The sequence below is a fragment of the Octopus bimaculoides genome, chromosome 1, assembly GCF_001194135.2.
Source record: "Octopus bimaculoides isolate UCB-OBI-ISO-001 chromosome 1, ASM119413v2, whole genome shotgun sequence".
NCBI classification, from domain to species: domain Eukaryota; kingdom Metazoa; phylum Mollusca; class Cephalopoda; order Octopoda; family Octopodidae; genus Octopus; species Octopus bimaculoides.
The window spans coordinates 87,873,979-87,892,269 of record NC_068981.1 but is presented as its reverse complement, the minus strand read 5'-3'; the positions used below and the strand labels follow the sequence as shown (position 1 = coordinate 87,892,269).

The window sequence follows — 18,291 nt, the reverse complement described above, 5'->3', positions numbered from 1 at the left end:
ATTATTATTATTATTATTATTATTATTATTATCATTATTGTTGTTGTTGTCGTTGTTGCTGTTGTTATTATTATTATTATTGTTATTATTGATGTTGTTGTAGTCATCATCATCATCATTATCATTCACTTTTGTTAGCAATGTAATTGCTGTTACTACTACTACTACTACTACTACTATTACTACTACTACTACTACCACAACCATCTGCACTATGCACTACTACTACTACACCTACTACTACTACTACTACTACTACTACTACTACCACCTGCAGTAGTAGTAGTAGTAGTAGTAGTAGTAGTAAATTTAGATTGCAGTAATAGTGAATGTATGGCAGGGAGAGAGGGGACGGGTAGTTCTCTTTTGTGACAGTTTTATTCTTTGATTCACACATCCATTCATTGCCATCCTTTTCAATAAGACACCTTTCAATCACTCTGCCTTTCTTTCTTTGCCTGCCTGTCTGTCTGTCTGTATGTCTGCATGTCTGTCAGTCTGCTTCTCTGCTTGTCTGTCTTACACTTAGATAAACACACTCATACACACATAACCATACAAACAACCGCTGCGTACGAATGCTCATATATTGTTTTTGATTTTTCCTCTTTTACAAGAAGAAAATCCTTTAATTCTCTGGTTGTCTGTCCGTCTGTCTGCCTTCATGTCTCTCTCTCTCTCTCTCTCTCTCTCCCTCTCTCTCTCTCTCTGTCTCCATCTCCTCTCGCATTCTTTCACGTACTCACGTGCAATTCCAATATTTCTCTGATTTCATTCCCTTAATCAGTTTGCCAAAATATATAAGTGTTTGTGTTGTTGTGTGTTGTGTGTTTGTATCTCTGTGTGTGTGTCTGTGTATGTATAACTAATATATATATATTATATATATATATATATATCTTTTACTTGTTTCAGTTATTTGACTGTGGCCATGCTGGAGCATCGCCTTTAGTCGAGCAAGTCATCCGCTTTCCATGCTGGCATGGGTTGGACGGTTTGACTGGAGACTAGTGAGCCAGATGGCTGCACCAGGCTCCAATCTGATCTGGCAGAGTTTCTACAACTGGATGCCCTTCCTAACACCAACCACTCCGAGAGTGTAGTGGGTGCTTTCACGTGCCACCGGCACGAGGGCCAGTCAGGTGGTACTGGCAATGGCCATGCTCAAATGGTGTTTTTTATTTATCACCTGCACAGGGGCCAGTCCAGTGGCACTGGCAACGCCCTTGCTCGAATGTTGTTTTCCACGTACCACTAGCACCAGTAAGGCAACACTGGTAACGATCACGCTCGAATGTAAAAAACAGTAAAAGTTTCAAATATTCGAGCCGCAGTAAAATCAACTCTATGGGAGGTCTTTAGAGATGCTATGGTTCCCAGCTATATATATTTAATCTTCCCTAAGTATGAAACAAACTTCATTGAAAACCAAAAATTGAGGAGCTTTAACAAAATATGGTAAAAAATTTCAAAGTTTATTGAAATGATAATCGAATATAAAACACATTGATAACATTCTAATATCCATCCAGAACATGTAAATTATGCAAGCATGAGTTCCAACTTAAAGTGTGTGTGTGTGTGTGTGTGTGGGGTTTTATACCTATTACGCTATTCTCCAGGATTTCTCAATAACTTTAAACAAAATATGAAGCCAATGACACTAATGATATGAAGACATCAAATCTGCATATTGACATTCAAAATCAGCTCATATGCATGCTTTATGTAGTTACATGTATGGATCTTAGGAATATCAGATCTACAGGGTAAAACAGAATAGACAAGTCGACAAAAAATGTGTGTGAAACAGATTAAGTTGCAGTTATAGCTGGAAGTTTCATTTTGGCATTGAAATCTGTCAAGGCCAACTGTGGGCTTACTAAGATAAGTCCTGAATGGTAGTGACTGCACAAATTGTAAAAATACCAAATGCTATTGCCTATCAGTTGTAGTTTCTTATGGTTTGGTTAAAGAAGTAGGATCAAACAGATAGAGTACAACAATATTTAGCAACTTTATATATTGCAAGCAAATTTTCTTTTAATCTATATAGTTCTAAGTCTTTACAATGTATATGTTGTCTAGTACCGAGTGTTAGAAAACAGTCTTGTCTCTATTTGTTTCATATAACCAATATATTTCTGTTTCTGTGGACAATAGCAATCAAACCAAACAATGTGTCAATTTGAAATATAACAAAATAAATTCCCCTACCTGTTTTGTAAATGTTGAAGAGGTATGCTGACAAGATGCTGTTGCAGAAACTTTATCTTAGCTGCTAGATTAGGATTTACAGAAGCTGCAATAAGAATAAATAGATTCAGAAATACATTAGATGAAAACAATTTCAAATCTAATTTTATTAAAATAAAAATTTAAAGAAACAAATTAAAAAGTGAATTATAAGTACATCATCATCCTCCTTTAACATCTCTTTTCCATGCTGGCATGGGTCGAACGGTTTGACCAGAGTTGGCAAGCAGGAGAGCTGCACCAGGTTCCAGTCTGTTTTGGCTTGGTTTCTACAGCTGGATACCCTTCCTAGCACCAACCATTTTACAGAATGAGCTGGGTGCTTTTTACATGGCGCTGGCATGGATGCTTTTTTTTATATGGCACCAGCACAAGGCTCTTGCAGGCCAATCCTCTTCAGCAGTGGGAGCGCCATTAATACTTCTGCTGCGGAGGGCAGGTCTTCTTGAGTACAGCAAGGCACCAGATACCTCAGTCCAGTAAAAGAAAAATAAAAACTCTACATAAATACTGCAAGACCACTTACAGTGATAATAAAGATAATACTAATAGACTGAGGGAAGAGAATTGATCAATATGAGCTTTTTACACTATGAAAAATTAATCAAATATTATTGTATGTTATTAAGCATAAAAAAAAAAAAGTAAATTATTACACATAAAAATATGTGTTAATAAGAATTATGTAAGTGTGATTAAAAAATACCTTTGTTATTTGTAGCATTTATATAACAAGTAAGGGCGTCTCTAGGTTGGTTGCATGTCTCATAGAGAATGCCTAGATCAGTCCATGCTGCAGTGTGAGTGCGGTCCAACTGCACTGCACAGATGTAGGCTTGCAGAGCGTCCATAGGCTGGTTCTGTTGCTGATACAGTACTCTAACAGAGAAAGAAAAAAAAAAAGTTTCATACCATTTACTCATAGTAGCAAATAAAAATTTTACACACGCAACTAAATTATCAAGATAAAGCAAAAATGTTTCTCTATTTTGATTGTTAATGTTTTTCAAGTTTACATTTGAAGGAAACTAAAAATGCCTTTGAGAACATAGCACTACACCTTACTATCTTATATTTATTTCATCTACCAAGATGTTCATGAGCACAGAACGGGTGATCGCCCAGCATGAATTTTTTGTTTCTAGTTTGTAGCTATTTCTCTTAATAAGAGTATGAAAGCATGAACATCACAGTTTCATTTCCTACTCATTTTAATAGGGAAATATATACCATATGATTCACTTTTACCAAAATAATAACTTTAACCCTTTAGCATTTTTTAATTGGCTATATCCAGGCCAAGTATGCTACTCATTTTTATGTTCAAAATGCCAATCTAAAAATAAATAATAACACAATAGAAATTCAAAACAATGTGAAGAAATATTATATTTGAATATTAAGCAGTTTGATTAACACTACATTTTAATGAGTTCTTAAATCTGACACAAAGCCATCAATTGCTAGGAGAGAGATATAGTCAACTAAATCAAACTCTCTATGTCTGGTACTTATTTTGTCAATCCAGTTGGCATTTGATCTCACAACTTGGAGGAAAGAAATAAATGCTGCAAAGCATTAAATCTATAACCATTTTGTCTAACTCACCATCCACTTTAAGAATATACTAAGTTTAACTCAATTATTAGTTTACATATGCTCAAATAAAACACTGAACATTTCTTTATTTTTGGCAATAATTTGTTGAAAGTTGAGAGTTGCTTAGATGGATGGATAAAGGTTAAGAATGACAAAGTAATTACTTTCTTTCCACTCTAATAGGACCACAAACAAATTTAATATAAGTATACAAAATCAGAGATGTATTAATGTGGAAACACTAGAAAAATAAAATAAAGTTGATGTTCCTGTAATTGTTCTATCAATTTAAAATTTCTGATAATACTAGAGAATTGTATCTTCTATAATGTCATTCCTACTTATGAATCTAACGTGCTAACACAAAGATCTCAGTACTTAAAACAATCACTTTTATCAAAGATATTTTTGTAAAAGTTTTATTAATTCACATTTATTAACATATTTTGAAAAAGACTTAATATTGCAATTACTTACCCTATAGAGCACCATGTGTCAGCATTAGCCTCCCACTTGTCTTTTGAATGACGATAGTGGATGAAGGCATCATGAACTCTTCCTATACTAGACAGGCACCTGAAAGCACAAACAGCAAATGAAATTTGGGCAAAATGAGGTGGGATGGGAGGGTGTAATTACCCCCTTTAAATCCATAATAGGTTTTCATGTAAATGTCCAAGCAGATATCTAGATTACCTATGGGTACTGAAGCTGATAAAACAAGTAATTAGTGTACAAAATTATGTCATTGTAAGACTTGTACAGGATAAAGTCAACAAGGATAATATGATACTTGGTTTCTACAAAATTAACATTATGCTTATGACACAGCTATGGGAGAAAACACTAGAGGAAACAATTATGTATAATGTGTGTAGACTACTGGTTGATATGAGCTGTTTGATAGAGTATAGAAATAATGTGAACTAATATTAGACTCAGAAATTTCAAGTTCATCATGAAAGCTTCATAGCTGAATTTAGGACAGACAGGTTTTACATTTAACATTATTGTCAGTGAGTAAATAATTTTAGATAAGTTGAAAATAGATTTTGACAAATAGGATTTAATGTAAAATTCCATTTTTAACTGGAGGGAATATCATAATTAAAGGAGGACAAATGAGATGGGAGAAATTCAATGATATAAAAATCATGCTTCATCAACCTTGACTGAAGGAGTGGAGATGTTGCTTTCACTACAGTAGCAAATTTTTGTGATTTAACTTGTTATAACAAGGTATTTTTTAAAAATGTTTAAAAAGAAATCACTTTTATATACATGTGTATACAGCTAACTAATATAACCTATTTAATATCTAAAATTGAATAATAATGTAAACTTGAATTAGTCACAATATGAAATTTCAGAAATAGATTGCATTTATTAGAAGTGGGATGCTACTTAACAGTAAAACAAATGCTGTAAAGACAGATCTCGGGATTTAAAAGGAACAGCTTTAATTCTGTAGTATAAAGGTGAGAGATCAAAGAACAGAATAAATAAGCAATGACCTGTACAGTAACGAAAACTGTATTTAGTGATAAGGATGCATGCTAAAAATGTCAAAATACCAACCTGCCCAAGAGGTACCAGGTTTGTCCATTAGAAGAGTCTAATTCTATTGATTTATGTAAATAATGAATTGCAACTGGTTCTCGTGTGCTTTTATCACCAAGCTGTTCTGCAGTATGGAATAACCAGCCTAGAAAAGTGAAAATTATATCATTAGTTCCTGTTATTATGTTTTATGATCATGTGATGACACATGGCCTAGTGGTTAGTTAGGGTGTGTTGTCTACTTGAGCAAAACATTTCAACACCTGATGCATGATACACCATGCGCCTATTCAGGCAACGTCAATTTGAAGGAGGGAGTGAGCTAATGTACAGCACATACATTTGATCACTATAAACAAATTATTTGTGCAGATTGTTTGGCAAAAGCTGAACACTCATACAGAGTTTTCATCATACCATTAGTTCCTTTCAAGAATTACATTTTACAAACATTTACATAACTACACACAACACTCTCATTTGCTTTTATCTGAAGACTAAAAAAAATTAAAATTAATAAAACTCTGTCTCACATCAAAGTCAGGATTTCTTCCTATTTCACCCTCACTGAACATTAACAGAAACTGAATTTATAATTTAACATCAATCTCCTTCCCTATTTACATCCTTGATTTAATCTGGTTATCAAATACTAACCTTAAGCCATCCTTTATTTTTTTATCTCACAAGTAGAAACAATTCTCCATGAAAGCTCAATTCAGAAATTTTGCTAACAGTGAAGCTAATGAAAGTCATCCCATCCAATATAAAGATGACTAGTTGTTTACCTCAATCACAGTTGTGCACTTTAGTCATTTACAATGCAACTCTCTACCAATTTTAGTTGTGTGCTGTGGTCTTTTAGAATACACCTCTCCACCAATTTTAGTCAATCTGATCCATTATTTTATAACATTGAGAAGTATCTACTGCAAAACAAGCTCATTTACTTCTTGCCTTTCTGTTAATGATTGAGTATGCATGTGCTAGCTCCATTATTGACGGAAGTTTGCAGATATCCTTTAACAATTTATGTTCTTTCATTCTCTTCATCTCAAACTTGGTTATCTACTTCCAACCACATATTTCAATGAACGTTAACCCATAAAGCACTGGGATTTGCACTTACATAGCATGGACTGCTGAGCACATTTTATGAAAATGAGACTACCATGCACACATACAAAACAAAAAATAGTTAAAATATCTTCTTAGTATATAATGATGGCAAGTTTTACATCATCTGAAAAGTCATTAGTTGAACTATTAATCCTCTTGCATTCTGGGGGGTATCAGAGTATTTGAGTGACATTAGACCCCACCAAACGCCCATAAATTAAACGCATCTATTTGGGCCACGATCGTGGCCTGCTGACGTCTACCTGACGGCCACGATTGTGGCCAGTCATGCTTTATGTGTTAAGGGTCTGCTATTTCACTAAATTTCTCAGTGCCAATACAATTATCAATCATTTTAGTAAAGTAAAGAATTGTATTTCCTCTCCCTTCAATGCCCTCTCATAGAAACCCCTCATATTCAACATAACTAAAATTTTGTTTAAGCTATTTTCTAATTATCCTGTTTGCAGAATCACTCTTCCAATAATAGAAATTAAATTTAAAAAATAATGTCTCAAAAATTATTTTTTAAATGAAAATATACTATCTATAGAAACAACAAAATAGCATCAGATCTACCACATGTCAATGTGAAATACTGTCAATAAATTTTATACTATACTGTGCATAAATTTTAAGAAAAATTGAACTAAAAAAATGAAAAAATTAAGACTGGAATTAGAGAGCAAAAATAAAGGCAAAAAGTAATTCAAATTTAAGATATTTTACCTAATTGTCTGTAAGCAATAGCTTTTATTTTGTCAGTGATGTCTTCAGGTAAAAGGAATTGTTCGTAAGCCTCTTTCGACTGCTTGTATTTGCCCTAAAAAAAAAAAAATTTAAAAATTTTAATCAGATTCTTATATGTTAAGATATAAAGAATTATAACCATTTCTCAAAATTAACTAAATGATAGATGATAAGAAATTTTAGAACAATATATAGGCATACCTCGACTTAAGTCATTCTTGATTATACGTCAGTTTTCAAAAATAATATATGATAAAATAAAAATCAAGTCAAGTCATTTTACTCAAATTTACATCTGTCCGCCACAAATCACTAGGAAACCATTAAAAGCACATAAAACCATGTTACTGTACAATAAATAAGAATAAAAGCATATAAAATCATATTAAAATATGTACAGTAAATATTAAGATACACACCGTAAAGTAGTGTAGCTGAGTGAACGAAATCATAAATCAGCTGAGTTGTCTTGTTTATCAGTCTTTCAGAACTCATATGGCACTGTAGTTCCAATATCTACCATTAGGCATCGTTGTCACTCGTGATTCCTGCAACTATTTTGAATTCAGATTTGTTTATGTCTGTCTATCTGCTACTTTCTCATTCTCATTCATTTGTGACTTTATTTTTTGACCCCATGGCTTCTAAGAAAATTCATAGTGAAAGTGCTAAGCATCATGCTATAACATTGGAATATAAACTGGCTATGATAAAACACCATGAAAAAGGTGAAAAAGTGGTAGCAATTGCACATCTTTTGGGATGAGTTGGACAACTGTATCAACAATTGTACATAATAAGAACAAGATTTTAGCACATATCAAATCTAAAGCTCCAGGGATGAAGAAAAGAGGCAAAATCTTTGAAGAAATAGAAAGTCTTCTTTCTATTTGGATTGAAAGGTTGAACCGTCAGCATGCTACCATTAGTCAAGAAATCATTCAAGAGAAAGCATTGTCTTTGTTTGAGGACTTGAAGAAAAAATATCCAGATGGGAAAGATGTAGAGTTCAAGGCAAGTCAAGGATGATTGAGATGTAAGGTGCGAAGAAGTTATCACTCCATTAAGAAGCAAGGTGAAAGTGCATCAGCTGACGGACAATCAGCAGCGGAATTTCCCAATGCATTAAAGAAAATCATTGAAGAAAACGGGTTTCTTCCCAAACAAATTTTTAACGTAGATGAAATTGTATTAGAAAAAATTGCCAGACCATTCATTCATTTACAAGGAGGAGAAAACTATTCCAGGCTACAAGGTCTCAAAAGAATGTGTGACCATTATGTTGGGAGGTAATTGTGCAGGAGATTTTAAGTTAAAGCCATTGCTTGTCTATCATGCACACAACCCCCGTGCCCAGAACATACCTAAGGCATCCCTGTTATATGGATGGCTAATTCAAAAGCATGGGTTACTGTTGTTTTTGAAAATTGGGTCTTCAATCATTTTATCCCAGCAGCAGAGAAGTACTGTAAGAAGAAGGGAATTCCTTTTAAGGTTTTATCTTAGACAATGCTCTTGGCCACCCGCAAAACTTTGTAGATTTTAACCCCAACGCTACCGTCGTATACCTCCCTCTGAATACTATGTCTCTTCTGCAGCCAATGGATCAGGGAATAATTGCTATCTTCAAGCGTTACTATATGAAGTGTACGCTGAGGCGAGTAATAGCTGCAACTGATCTTGATGAGTCCATCACACTTCACGACTTTTGGAAGAGATACGATATCTACAAGGCTGTACAGAACATAGCAGCGGCATGGAATGATGTACAGAGCACATTTATGAATGGTGTATGGCAGAAGCTATGTCCGCAATTCGTGTATGATTTTAAGGGGTTTGATAATGTTGCCATCAACAAAGCGTTGGTGACTATGAGCAAAGAACTGGAAATGGATTTGGAGGAGAGGATTTCACAGATTTATTTGAAAAAGACAAGCAGTCCCTGACGAACGAGGATTTGATAGAGCTTCACGAGCAGCAAAATAACAAAGAAGGGGGAGTTGAACCTGAGCTACATCACTTTACCATTAAGAAAATGCAGCAAGCATTTGTATACATCAAAAAAGGTCTTTCTATGTTTTAGGATATGGATCCAAATGCTCAATGCATTTCCAAAATTATGGGGGCTTGTCACGAACCTTTTGCCCCTTATAATGTAATTCTTGACGAAAAGAAGTAAAATCAGTTCAAGAAATTCTCAACTGGTTTTTTAAGTGCATTGAACAAGAACAGCCAGAGCCAACTGTTGATGTTGACGATCCACAGCCATTACATCCATGATGTGAACCACCAAATTGTATGTGTGTATTGGTAAATTTAAAATAATTTAGTTTTTTTACTATTGCAAAATAATAATAATCACTGAATTTGTTTTTAAGCTTAAAAAAGGCCTTAATATTACCATGTCTTTTTGCAAAATGCATTCATAGATAAAGCATCAGTGATGTACAGTAAACACCACCAAATTGTATGCGTAAATTCAGATTACTTTTTTTTTTTACTAGAGACAAGTAAATTCGGCCTAGCCTAGCCTGGAAACAAGTTAATTCGACTTAAGTCGTGTCTCGTGGAACCAATTAACGACGTAGAGTGAGGTATGCCTGTTGTATTAATAAGCTGAGCAGATAAAAATAAGTCTATTATCAGTAAACACTTTTTTTATCAAGAGGGGTTTGCAAAAGATAGTTGATCGAATAAATTCAGCTGAAAAAGCCCTGTACATTTGTTGTATATGTAATTATGTGTTACGTCCTTGGCATAGCAGTGATCACACCTCCCCCTCCAATGTCATTTAATTAGTAACAAACAAGCGCAAAAAAGAAACAGGCAAATGGAGCACCATACTAATTTAAATGTACTTTGGTATTTTAAATTGCTGAGGTTTGATCCTCTAAGTTTAAGAATATAAATGCACTGACAAACCCAAAATTATAAACTACTTTTAATTAAACAACATTAAACCAAAACATTCTATCAATCATAGTAGGACAAGCTAAACTCTGTGATACTTTGGTTTCTTTTCAAAACCTAGTCAGTTTTGATTCAGAAAAACCTATTTCATTAAACTAGCATGATCAGATATATACATTTCTCCCACCTACCTCTGTTGCTTGAACAACTGTCATTTAAACAACTGATAGATCATCCTTCACTGAACATTAATTTGTTGAATTGTAGTTACCAAGTGGATAAGGAATTCACATCTTAGTTTGAATTGTTCTTGTCAAGATAGAAGCACAAAATCTTTTCTGCATCAATAATCTAAGACCATAGCCCTCATCTGCATGCAAATATGACCTGGTTGCATGTAACATGAGTTTGTTAATTGCCTTAGGTGCCTAAGCAGTCAGAAGCAGACACCTTCTCAGCTCACCCACTTTTTGACTCAGAAGAAGAATGGGCAGGTGGAAGGACAGAAGGTTGCACCAGACTAGGCTGGAGCTTGTTTTCAGCTGAGAAGGCTAAAGCAAGAAATTTGTGTTGAAACTGAATTCCCTCAAATAAAAAAATGGGTGATTAACTCAATAAATTTTCTTCTCAGATTCATTGAAACTTTTGATCCTTTCAGCTTTCAGATTTTATTCATGCCATTTCTAGATTATCAAATCACTTTCTTTCTCTTTGTACCACAAGATAAAAATATAATATTTCTCAGATATATAGAGTTCTATGCTTTCTGCCAGGATGATAAAATACATTATAAAAACAATGAGATAAAACTAACCTGAACTTGAAATAGATGAGCTATATGTAAACGTACTGGAAAGAAAAAAAAAAGAGAAAAAGAAAGTATAATAAAGCAGCTTATTTTTTTGGAAAATGTAAATTAGTAATAAGATACTTGCAAATTTTTATAATTAAGCTATTAGCACCAGTTAGGGGAAGGTTGTTGATATACCAGTTCTAAATTTTTTAGAAAACTGTAAAGTTCTAAGCTTTTTAATTTTCATCTTCCCTGGGTGCAATCATACACACATAACCTCATATTTTTCTCCACTGAAATCCATGTTTATCAGATGAGAATGCCCACAATTCAAAACATGTCATGCCTCTTATCCTATCAACAGTTATCTTCTGACTAGTTAAAAATTTATTTAGCTACTTGTTAAATAAATTTATCAAACTACCCTTTTTGGTATCCCAAAGCATTTCTTTTAAAATCTCAACCAGCCCTATAGAAAAACTTAAGAGTGTGTGGTCAACACACTCTAACTTAAACAAATATTAAATTTACTTACATAATTAAATGAAATATATTAGTTTAAATTAGTGCCGATAAGAGGTTCCAGACCAGCAATGTTTTGAAAGTCACAGTTGTACCAGAGAGAGCCTATATGAACCTCTACTACAACAAAAGACTTAATACAGTTTGCAACAAATAACTTGCTCTGAGAAATATGAGATTTTCAAAACGTTTTTTTTTTTCCTTCTTAAACGTGCTGAAGCTATTCATCACTGAGGCTTCTCTTGGCTTTCATATTTTCTTTCTCATTGCTGAGATTTTTATTACAATTCATTGTTTTCAATGTAAATTCATAACTGGATGACACAGCATGCTACATTACACTTCAAAGAATAATTGTATTCTTAGTCAACTGCCTCTTCTTGTTATGAAAGAATGAAGTGCTTTTTGCCCTCAAAGCCAACCTAATTATCAAGTAACATGTTGGTTAATTCACATTTTGTAGTATATGTCACATAATATATTCTGTTTATTCAGTGATACAGCCATCAGCAGAACACAATAATTAACACCTTATTTGGTAGAACGAAGGAGATTCTTTCAAATGCACTTGCTGCATATGCCACATTTGTCTCTACATCAACCACTGGTCCCAAATCCAAGAACAAAATTACCCCCAAAACTTCAGCTGCCTATCTGCCAACTTCATATACAGCATTGCAAGTAACTCTATGATGCCCAGTATGTTGATAGAACAAAACAGGCACTGCATAAGTGGCTGCTTTTGCAAGAACCTATACCATGTTCGAGATGTAGGAGACTCCTGCAAGAGACATCAAACCTGTAACCACAAGGTTGCTGAGTGAACTTAACTGTATAGCCATGACAGAGCCATATATTAGAAGAATAACAATATGTACATGAAACAATTGTTGTTTATATAGATAGATCACCTTTGTTAATACAGAGGCATTTATAAGACATCAAGAGAGACTGTACCCAAGCCAATGAGAAAGCCAACATAATTACTTAATGTTCTTGAGATAGCAGTAAAATCTCCTTCAGATGAAACTCTACTGGATTAAAACAAAAAAAAAAGGTAGGATATTTTGGATAATGTTGTTCTTAAAGCACTATGATTGAGAAAAAGTCATACTGAGAGAGGATTGAAAAATGCATTATGATAAGATATTGAAAAAATATTTGAAGAAATTGCAACTCAAAATGAAACAAATTAACTTACTTTCAGCTTTTGACACAGTACACTTACTACTATCTTGAAGAGCTAAGCGGAAATGCTGTCAAACAAAAATTTAAATGGACAGAAAATTAGGTATTTAATAACATAATAATATAAAAAGAAAGGCAATTTTCCACAAAATAAGGTAAAGCTGTATGATGTATAAACTAGATTGAAATTGACATAAATTTTAACTAGTAGAGATAAAATTATGATTTAAACAGATATTAAAAGAGTTGGATTTCAGTCATCAGTTTCTCTATTGCTTTGCAATCAGTTCTATGGTGAGGTGTCACAAACAAGTATCTTCTACTGTTACCCTAGACTGACTTGGTGCTAAGATGCATAAAATTACATGAATGTGGCCAAGATATGAGAGTGATAAGCACATAATTGTGCAGCAGAGGAAAGATGACAAGGCTTTGAGGTAAGTGAACTAGTGATTTGAAGCATGGAAGGAGTCTGTTGTGGGGTCGGAAACCTAGGTCTTTATGTCTCCATATCCTGAAGAATAAAGAGACAAAGAGAGTAATTAAATTGTTGCAATACTATAAACACAAATGGATCATCTGTGTTGACCTTAAAATGATATGCTTCCTTCTTGGTCAGCAACACAGATACACCAAATATCCCTGCTTTCTGTAAATGTTGGACAGCAAACTTGAGACTAACATAGGGTATAGAAGAATAGGCCTCTAAGATCAGACCTCAAACCTAGTGATCCCCACAGTCTACATGAGCCACTTGTTGACAAAGAAAATTGTATTCCCATCACTGCACATGAAACTGGGTCTCATGAAGCAATTCGTTAAAGCGTTGCCAACTGAAGATGATTGTTTCAAGTACCTCACTTTGGCATTTCCTGGCCTGTCAACTAAAAAAAAAAAAAAAACCAAAGCCAGTGTGATTGATGGTCCAGATTTGGCAGCTCGTCAAAAATGAACATTTTATTGAGATAATGTCAGAACTCAAAAAGAATGTTTGGTTTTCATTGTGAAGAACTTGCTTGGAAATACTTCAGCAAAGAATTACACTGAAATTTCCCAGAAACTATTGGAGAATTACAAAATGCTCAAGTTGCAGTTTCTGCATAGCTGTCTTGCTAACTTCTCAGAAAACCTTGATTTGAAGGTTATGGAGAGACAGTATCAGGGTAGACAGGACATAAATATGATGACTATTGTTGAAGCATAAAGTGAAAATGTCCACAGACCGAACACTCTAGGAAAAGATATAAGCGTAAATTTCATGAATGTGGCCAAGCAATTTGATTTATAGTAACAATATCCTTTCAATAAACAAAATAAAGTTATACAAATATTACAGTCAAGCAATTTTTTTTTATTTTCCACTGTATGTAAATTTTGAAAACGTTCTATAAAATAAGCACAAATTTGTTAGATGCAATATTTTAAAGGTCTTTGAGACAAAATGAAGATCTCCTGTGGCTCAAAAAGTTGATGCCATACAGGAAAACTGGAGTCATTTTTGGATTCAGAGGCTAAAGGTTAGTCAAAAACAAGTGTTAGATCTAACTCCTACTGATTGGCATATAATATCAAAAATTCAAACGAAACTGAGTGAGATTTGAAACTAAAATAGTTATCATATCAAAATAAATGTTATGAAACATTATGTTTTATTATTCTTGGTTTTTTAAAGATATAAGATAATGAAAAGAGAGGGCCATTACCCATGACCTTTGCAATCAAATTTGTAAGATTAATGAGTTTGATTTTTAGCTTGAAAATCTGTAGGGTAAATCATGAGCAAAGAAAAAGGATCAAGAAAAGCATTTAGTACAGAGTCCATAATATTGGACATAGTAAGAGTGGAAATATGTGCGAGCTAGGAGAGGACATCATCATCATTTAACATCTGTTTTCCATGCTAGCATAGGTTGGACAGTTGGACAGTTAGACAGGAGCTGGTAGGGCCAGCAACCACACTGTGCTCCATTGTCTATTTTGGGTTTTGGCATGGTTTCTACAGCTGGATGCCCTTATTAATGCCAACTACTTTACAGAATGTACTGGGTGCTTTACACATGGCCCCAACACCAGTGCATTTTACATGGCACCACAACAACAGGATTGCCAAGTACCTTGCAAGACAAAAATCCCTCAGCTAGAAGGTGAGAGTAGTATTGGGTAGGGGTGACTTTGTGCCAGTTGATGAGAGACTAAAGGTATAGAGGGACAGGGATAGTTGTCTAGCCGTAGAGTAGATACATGGATGCCCTGGGTGGAAAAGAAAGGAGAGTGAGATAGAGAGTAGGACAAAGAGAGTGATAGTGAGAGAGAGGTGGTGGCAAAGATGTGTCAGAACATGCCCTCAAGGAACACTGGGGGTGGTGAGAATAAGTGAGGTGATACAGAGGTTTGAACTGGGTGAGTAGGGAGGACAGAGGTGACTGTGGCAAATGATGGAGCAAAACATAGGAGGGGCATAGGGTTGAGGGTTGTGATAGGTATGCATGAGCATTGAGAGTGATAACAGATAAGTGAGGTGTTAACCATACAGGGCAGAGAACACACAGAAAGGTGATTGGTGGAAACAGTAGGTGGAGAAAGATAATAGGGAATAGAGGTAGTTTGAGGTGGGGAGATGGAAAGAAAGGTAACTGAGATAGTGGTGATGGCTGGGGGGGGGGATAACTAATTAAGAGGAGCAGTGGCTATTGGTCTAGCAATAGAAGCAGCAACTACTAGCTTTGAATCTTTGCCATTCTGTTGAATGGTCATTTTTTTGGCATGTGGTCTAGAATGTTAGCAGCAGGACCATCCCATGAATATGAACAATATTTACATATCACTTTTACTTGAGTATTAGAAACTGATAAAAGGCTGAAGTATTTCTTGCTTTAAATAGGATTCTTAATCTTAATAAAGTAGCTTTGGCTATGTTATACATACTAAGTCATCATGAGAACTCATCAGAAACTGTGAAACCCAGCATTTGTAACAACTTTAAAGGTTTTAGTTTTGTTAACCATGCTAAATACAAGACTGTTTTCATGATATAAATCACAATACTGTCATTGTGCTGTTTAAAAACAATGCTTGTCATGTCTCCAATTAAAGACACCATCAAGGTTTCTGTTCATGAAGGCAGAGTATGTTTGGCTGAGGTGTTCAGGTTATATGTGAATGACACATGTATACAAGTGAATAAAAGAGAACTGAAAAGAAATAACATCTGCATAGGAGTATGTGGTGACAGCAAGTTAAGTTAAAGTACAGAAGGAAGAATGTGGAAGACACTACCAAACCTTGATATATAAAGTTAATGCAAGCTAGAAGTTGTTGGGTTGGAAACAAAGTCCTGTAATATTTTCAACATGATCTTTTCAAGGCTACTTTTTTCAATACTTATGGTAAAATGAGCACTAATATTTACATACTAATGTTTTCTTCTTTCTTAAGTATGTATTGATTTTATCCTTTTAAAACAGTTTAGATCAGACATATCAGATGCTGCATGCTAAATGAATTCAAAAGGGACTCTTCAGCAATAAAAGCAGCAAGAAACATTCTTTTTGCCTATTGAAATGAAGCTTTAAGTGGCTGGACATGTCAACAATGGTTTGGCTAGTTTTTTTCTCTTGCAGATCCCCCTCAACCTGGACAGACAAGTTCTGTCAATATTGAGCTTCTGAAAACTGTGTTTGAAGAAAACAAGAAGTAAACTGCATGAGAATTAGCAAAACGGTTCAATTCAAGATACATTTTAATCATAGAACACCTTTATAAACAATGAAAAGTGTCAAAACTTATGCAGTGGGTCCCTCATCATGTGACTGATTTTTAGCTTAATAAAAGGGTTGCTCTCTGCTTGTCACTGAAGAGAAGATTTGCTTCAGAATATTTCCCGAGTAGAATCATTGCAAGTGATGAAAAATGGGTCTTCTATAATCATATCCAATAAAATGACAATTTTTAAACATCCAATGAAAGAGAAGCCATCCTCAAACCAGGACTAATCTGGAAAAAGTCATGCTCTGTGTCTGGTGGGATATGAAGGGTGTTGTCTCTCATGAAGTAGCAAACCAAAACAAGAATTTTTGCAGAAAAGTACTGTTGTCAATTGGAAACATTTCACAAAAATTTACATAAAACGTACTAATCATTGGTCAACTATGAAGGGTTGTTGCTTCTACATGATAATGCAAGATGCATTACCCAAGTCACTCAAAAAAGATGATGCTGATAAATATGGAAGTTTTACATCACAGTCTTTTACTCTCCTAAGTTTGCTCCATTTCACTCTCTTCTTTTCAGATCATTGCAACATTGTTTAGAATGAAAACAGTTTATTAATTGTTTCTTTGCTTCCGAATCTGAATTATACACCCAAAGGATCGAAAATTTGCCAAATAGATGAGATTATGTTTTCAATAATGAGGAGAAATAATACCTTGATTAAATACATCAATTAAGACCGAGAGAAACATTTGTTTCTTTCTCATATTGAAATGCAACAAGTCATTCTTTCTAACCTAATATGTGACATTTATCAGATCAAATTATTTTAAGTTTTTACTGGGTCTGAATATTTAACTCTCTTTATAGAAGACTAGCAGTATAACCCGACCTTGTCCGGGTGTGACTTATTATGCCATCTACGATAAGTCTTGCTAGCTGAAAATCAACTAAAAAAGAAAGCCTTACAATGAAAAAACCCTTATGATGTAAATATGTTCATAATTCAAAAGACGATAAAATTAATAGGGAAAGTCTGAAGGGTGTTTTGCGTAAAATTATTAAGCATACGTAAATTTCATTCGTGTAATTAGCTATAGAAATGCTTGTGCAAAACAACTTTTTGCGCTGCCCTGATTATACATAGCAGGGTAATCCCTTTTCACAGGAGCTAGGATGGCAATTTGTGATGAAGCAATTGCTGGCGATCTGTTGCTAAACAGTTTTGCCAGAATTCTATCAGACTGGACAGAAGGTGTTGATGCACCATTTTGCATTATGTTCAAAGTAGCTACTGGAATGTGGTGAATTGCTGCAGTCTGTGGCTGTCATTTTAAACCAGTTGCTGTCTTTCCCCAGCAAACTCTCTTCTTTGGAGGCATAATCTATGTATATATTAAACAGAACAACAAAAGTTATAATAGATGGCAGGGTCAGTACTTTTCATATATCTGTAATTTTTCAGGTTAACACCGGCACGATTACCCAACCCTAATCCTAAACCTAATCCTGACACTAACCCTAAACCTAACCCTAACCCTGACCCTAAAAAACGTAACCATAACATTAATCCTAAACCCTAACCCTGACCCTAAAACCCTAACCCTTAACACCCTAGTGAAAATCGTGGTAAATTTACAAAACATTGACGAACATGAGTTATATTTTACTGAATGATTGTGTACTTGCACGTGTATGCTTTTGAGAGAGCGAGAGAGGAAGAGGTAGAGAGGGGGATGCACATAAGCACATAATAGAGAAAAATGAAACAAATATGGACGACTTGCTCCGAAACACCACCGAGTGGGGAACACTTCTCAAAAATAACCTGCAGTTGTTTCCTTCAAAATTCCTACATGCTTGAAATGTACATACATCAAGGT

The 18,291-nt window shown here is 34.5% G+C and overlaps 1 protein-coding gene across 3 annotated transcripts in view; it reads right to left on the bottom strand.

The window, feature by feature from the left end:
* The window catches only part of LOC106880021 (lysine-specific demethylase 6A), a 168,017-nt gene that overhangs the window by 37,837 nt on the left and 111,889 nt on the right, over positions 1-18,291 (bottom strand). For 2 of the 3 annotated variants that reach the window (XM_052968091.1, XM_052968099.1), the window contains 7 exons: positions 12,711-12,765; positions 11,009-11,043; positions 7,264-7,357; positions 5,434-5,560; positions 4,333-4,431; positions 2,963-3,135; positions 2,218-2,302 (listed from right to left, as the gene is read on the bottom strand). In XM_052968091.1, the coding sequence (XP_052824051.1) occupies positions 2,218-2,302; positions 2,963-3,135; positions 4,333-4,431; positions 5,434-5,560; positions 7,264-7,357; positions 11,009-11,043; positions 12,711-12,765 (668 nt within the window). The remainder of the gene's footprint in view (positions 1-2,217; positions 2,303-2,962; positions 3,136-4,332; positions 4,432-5,433; positions 5,561-7,263; positions 7,358-11,008; positions 11,044-12,710; positions 12,766-18,291) is intronic. The other variant, XM_052968094.1, reaches the window with a different exon arrangement.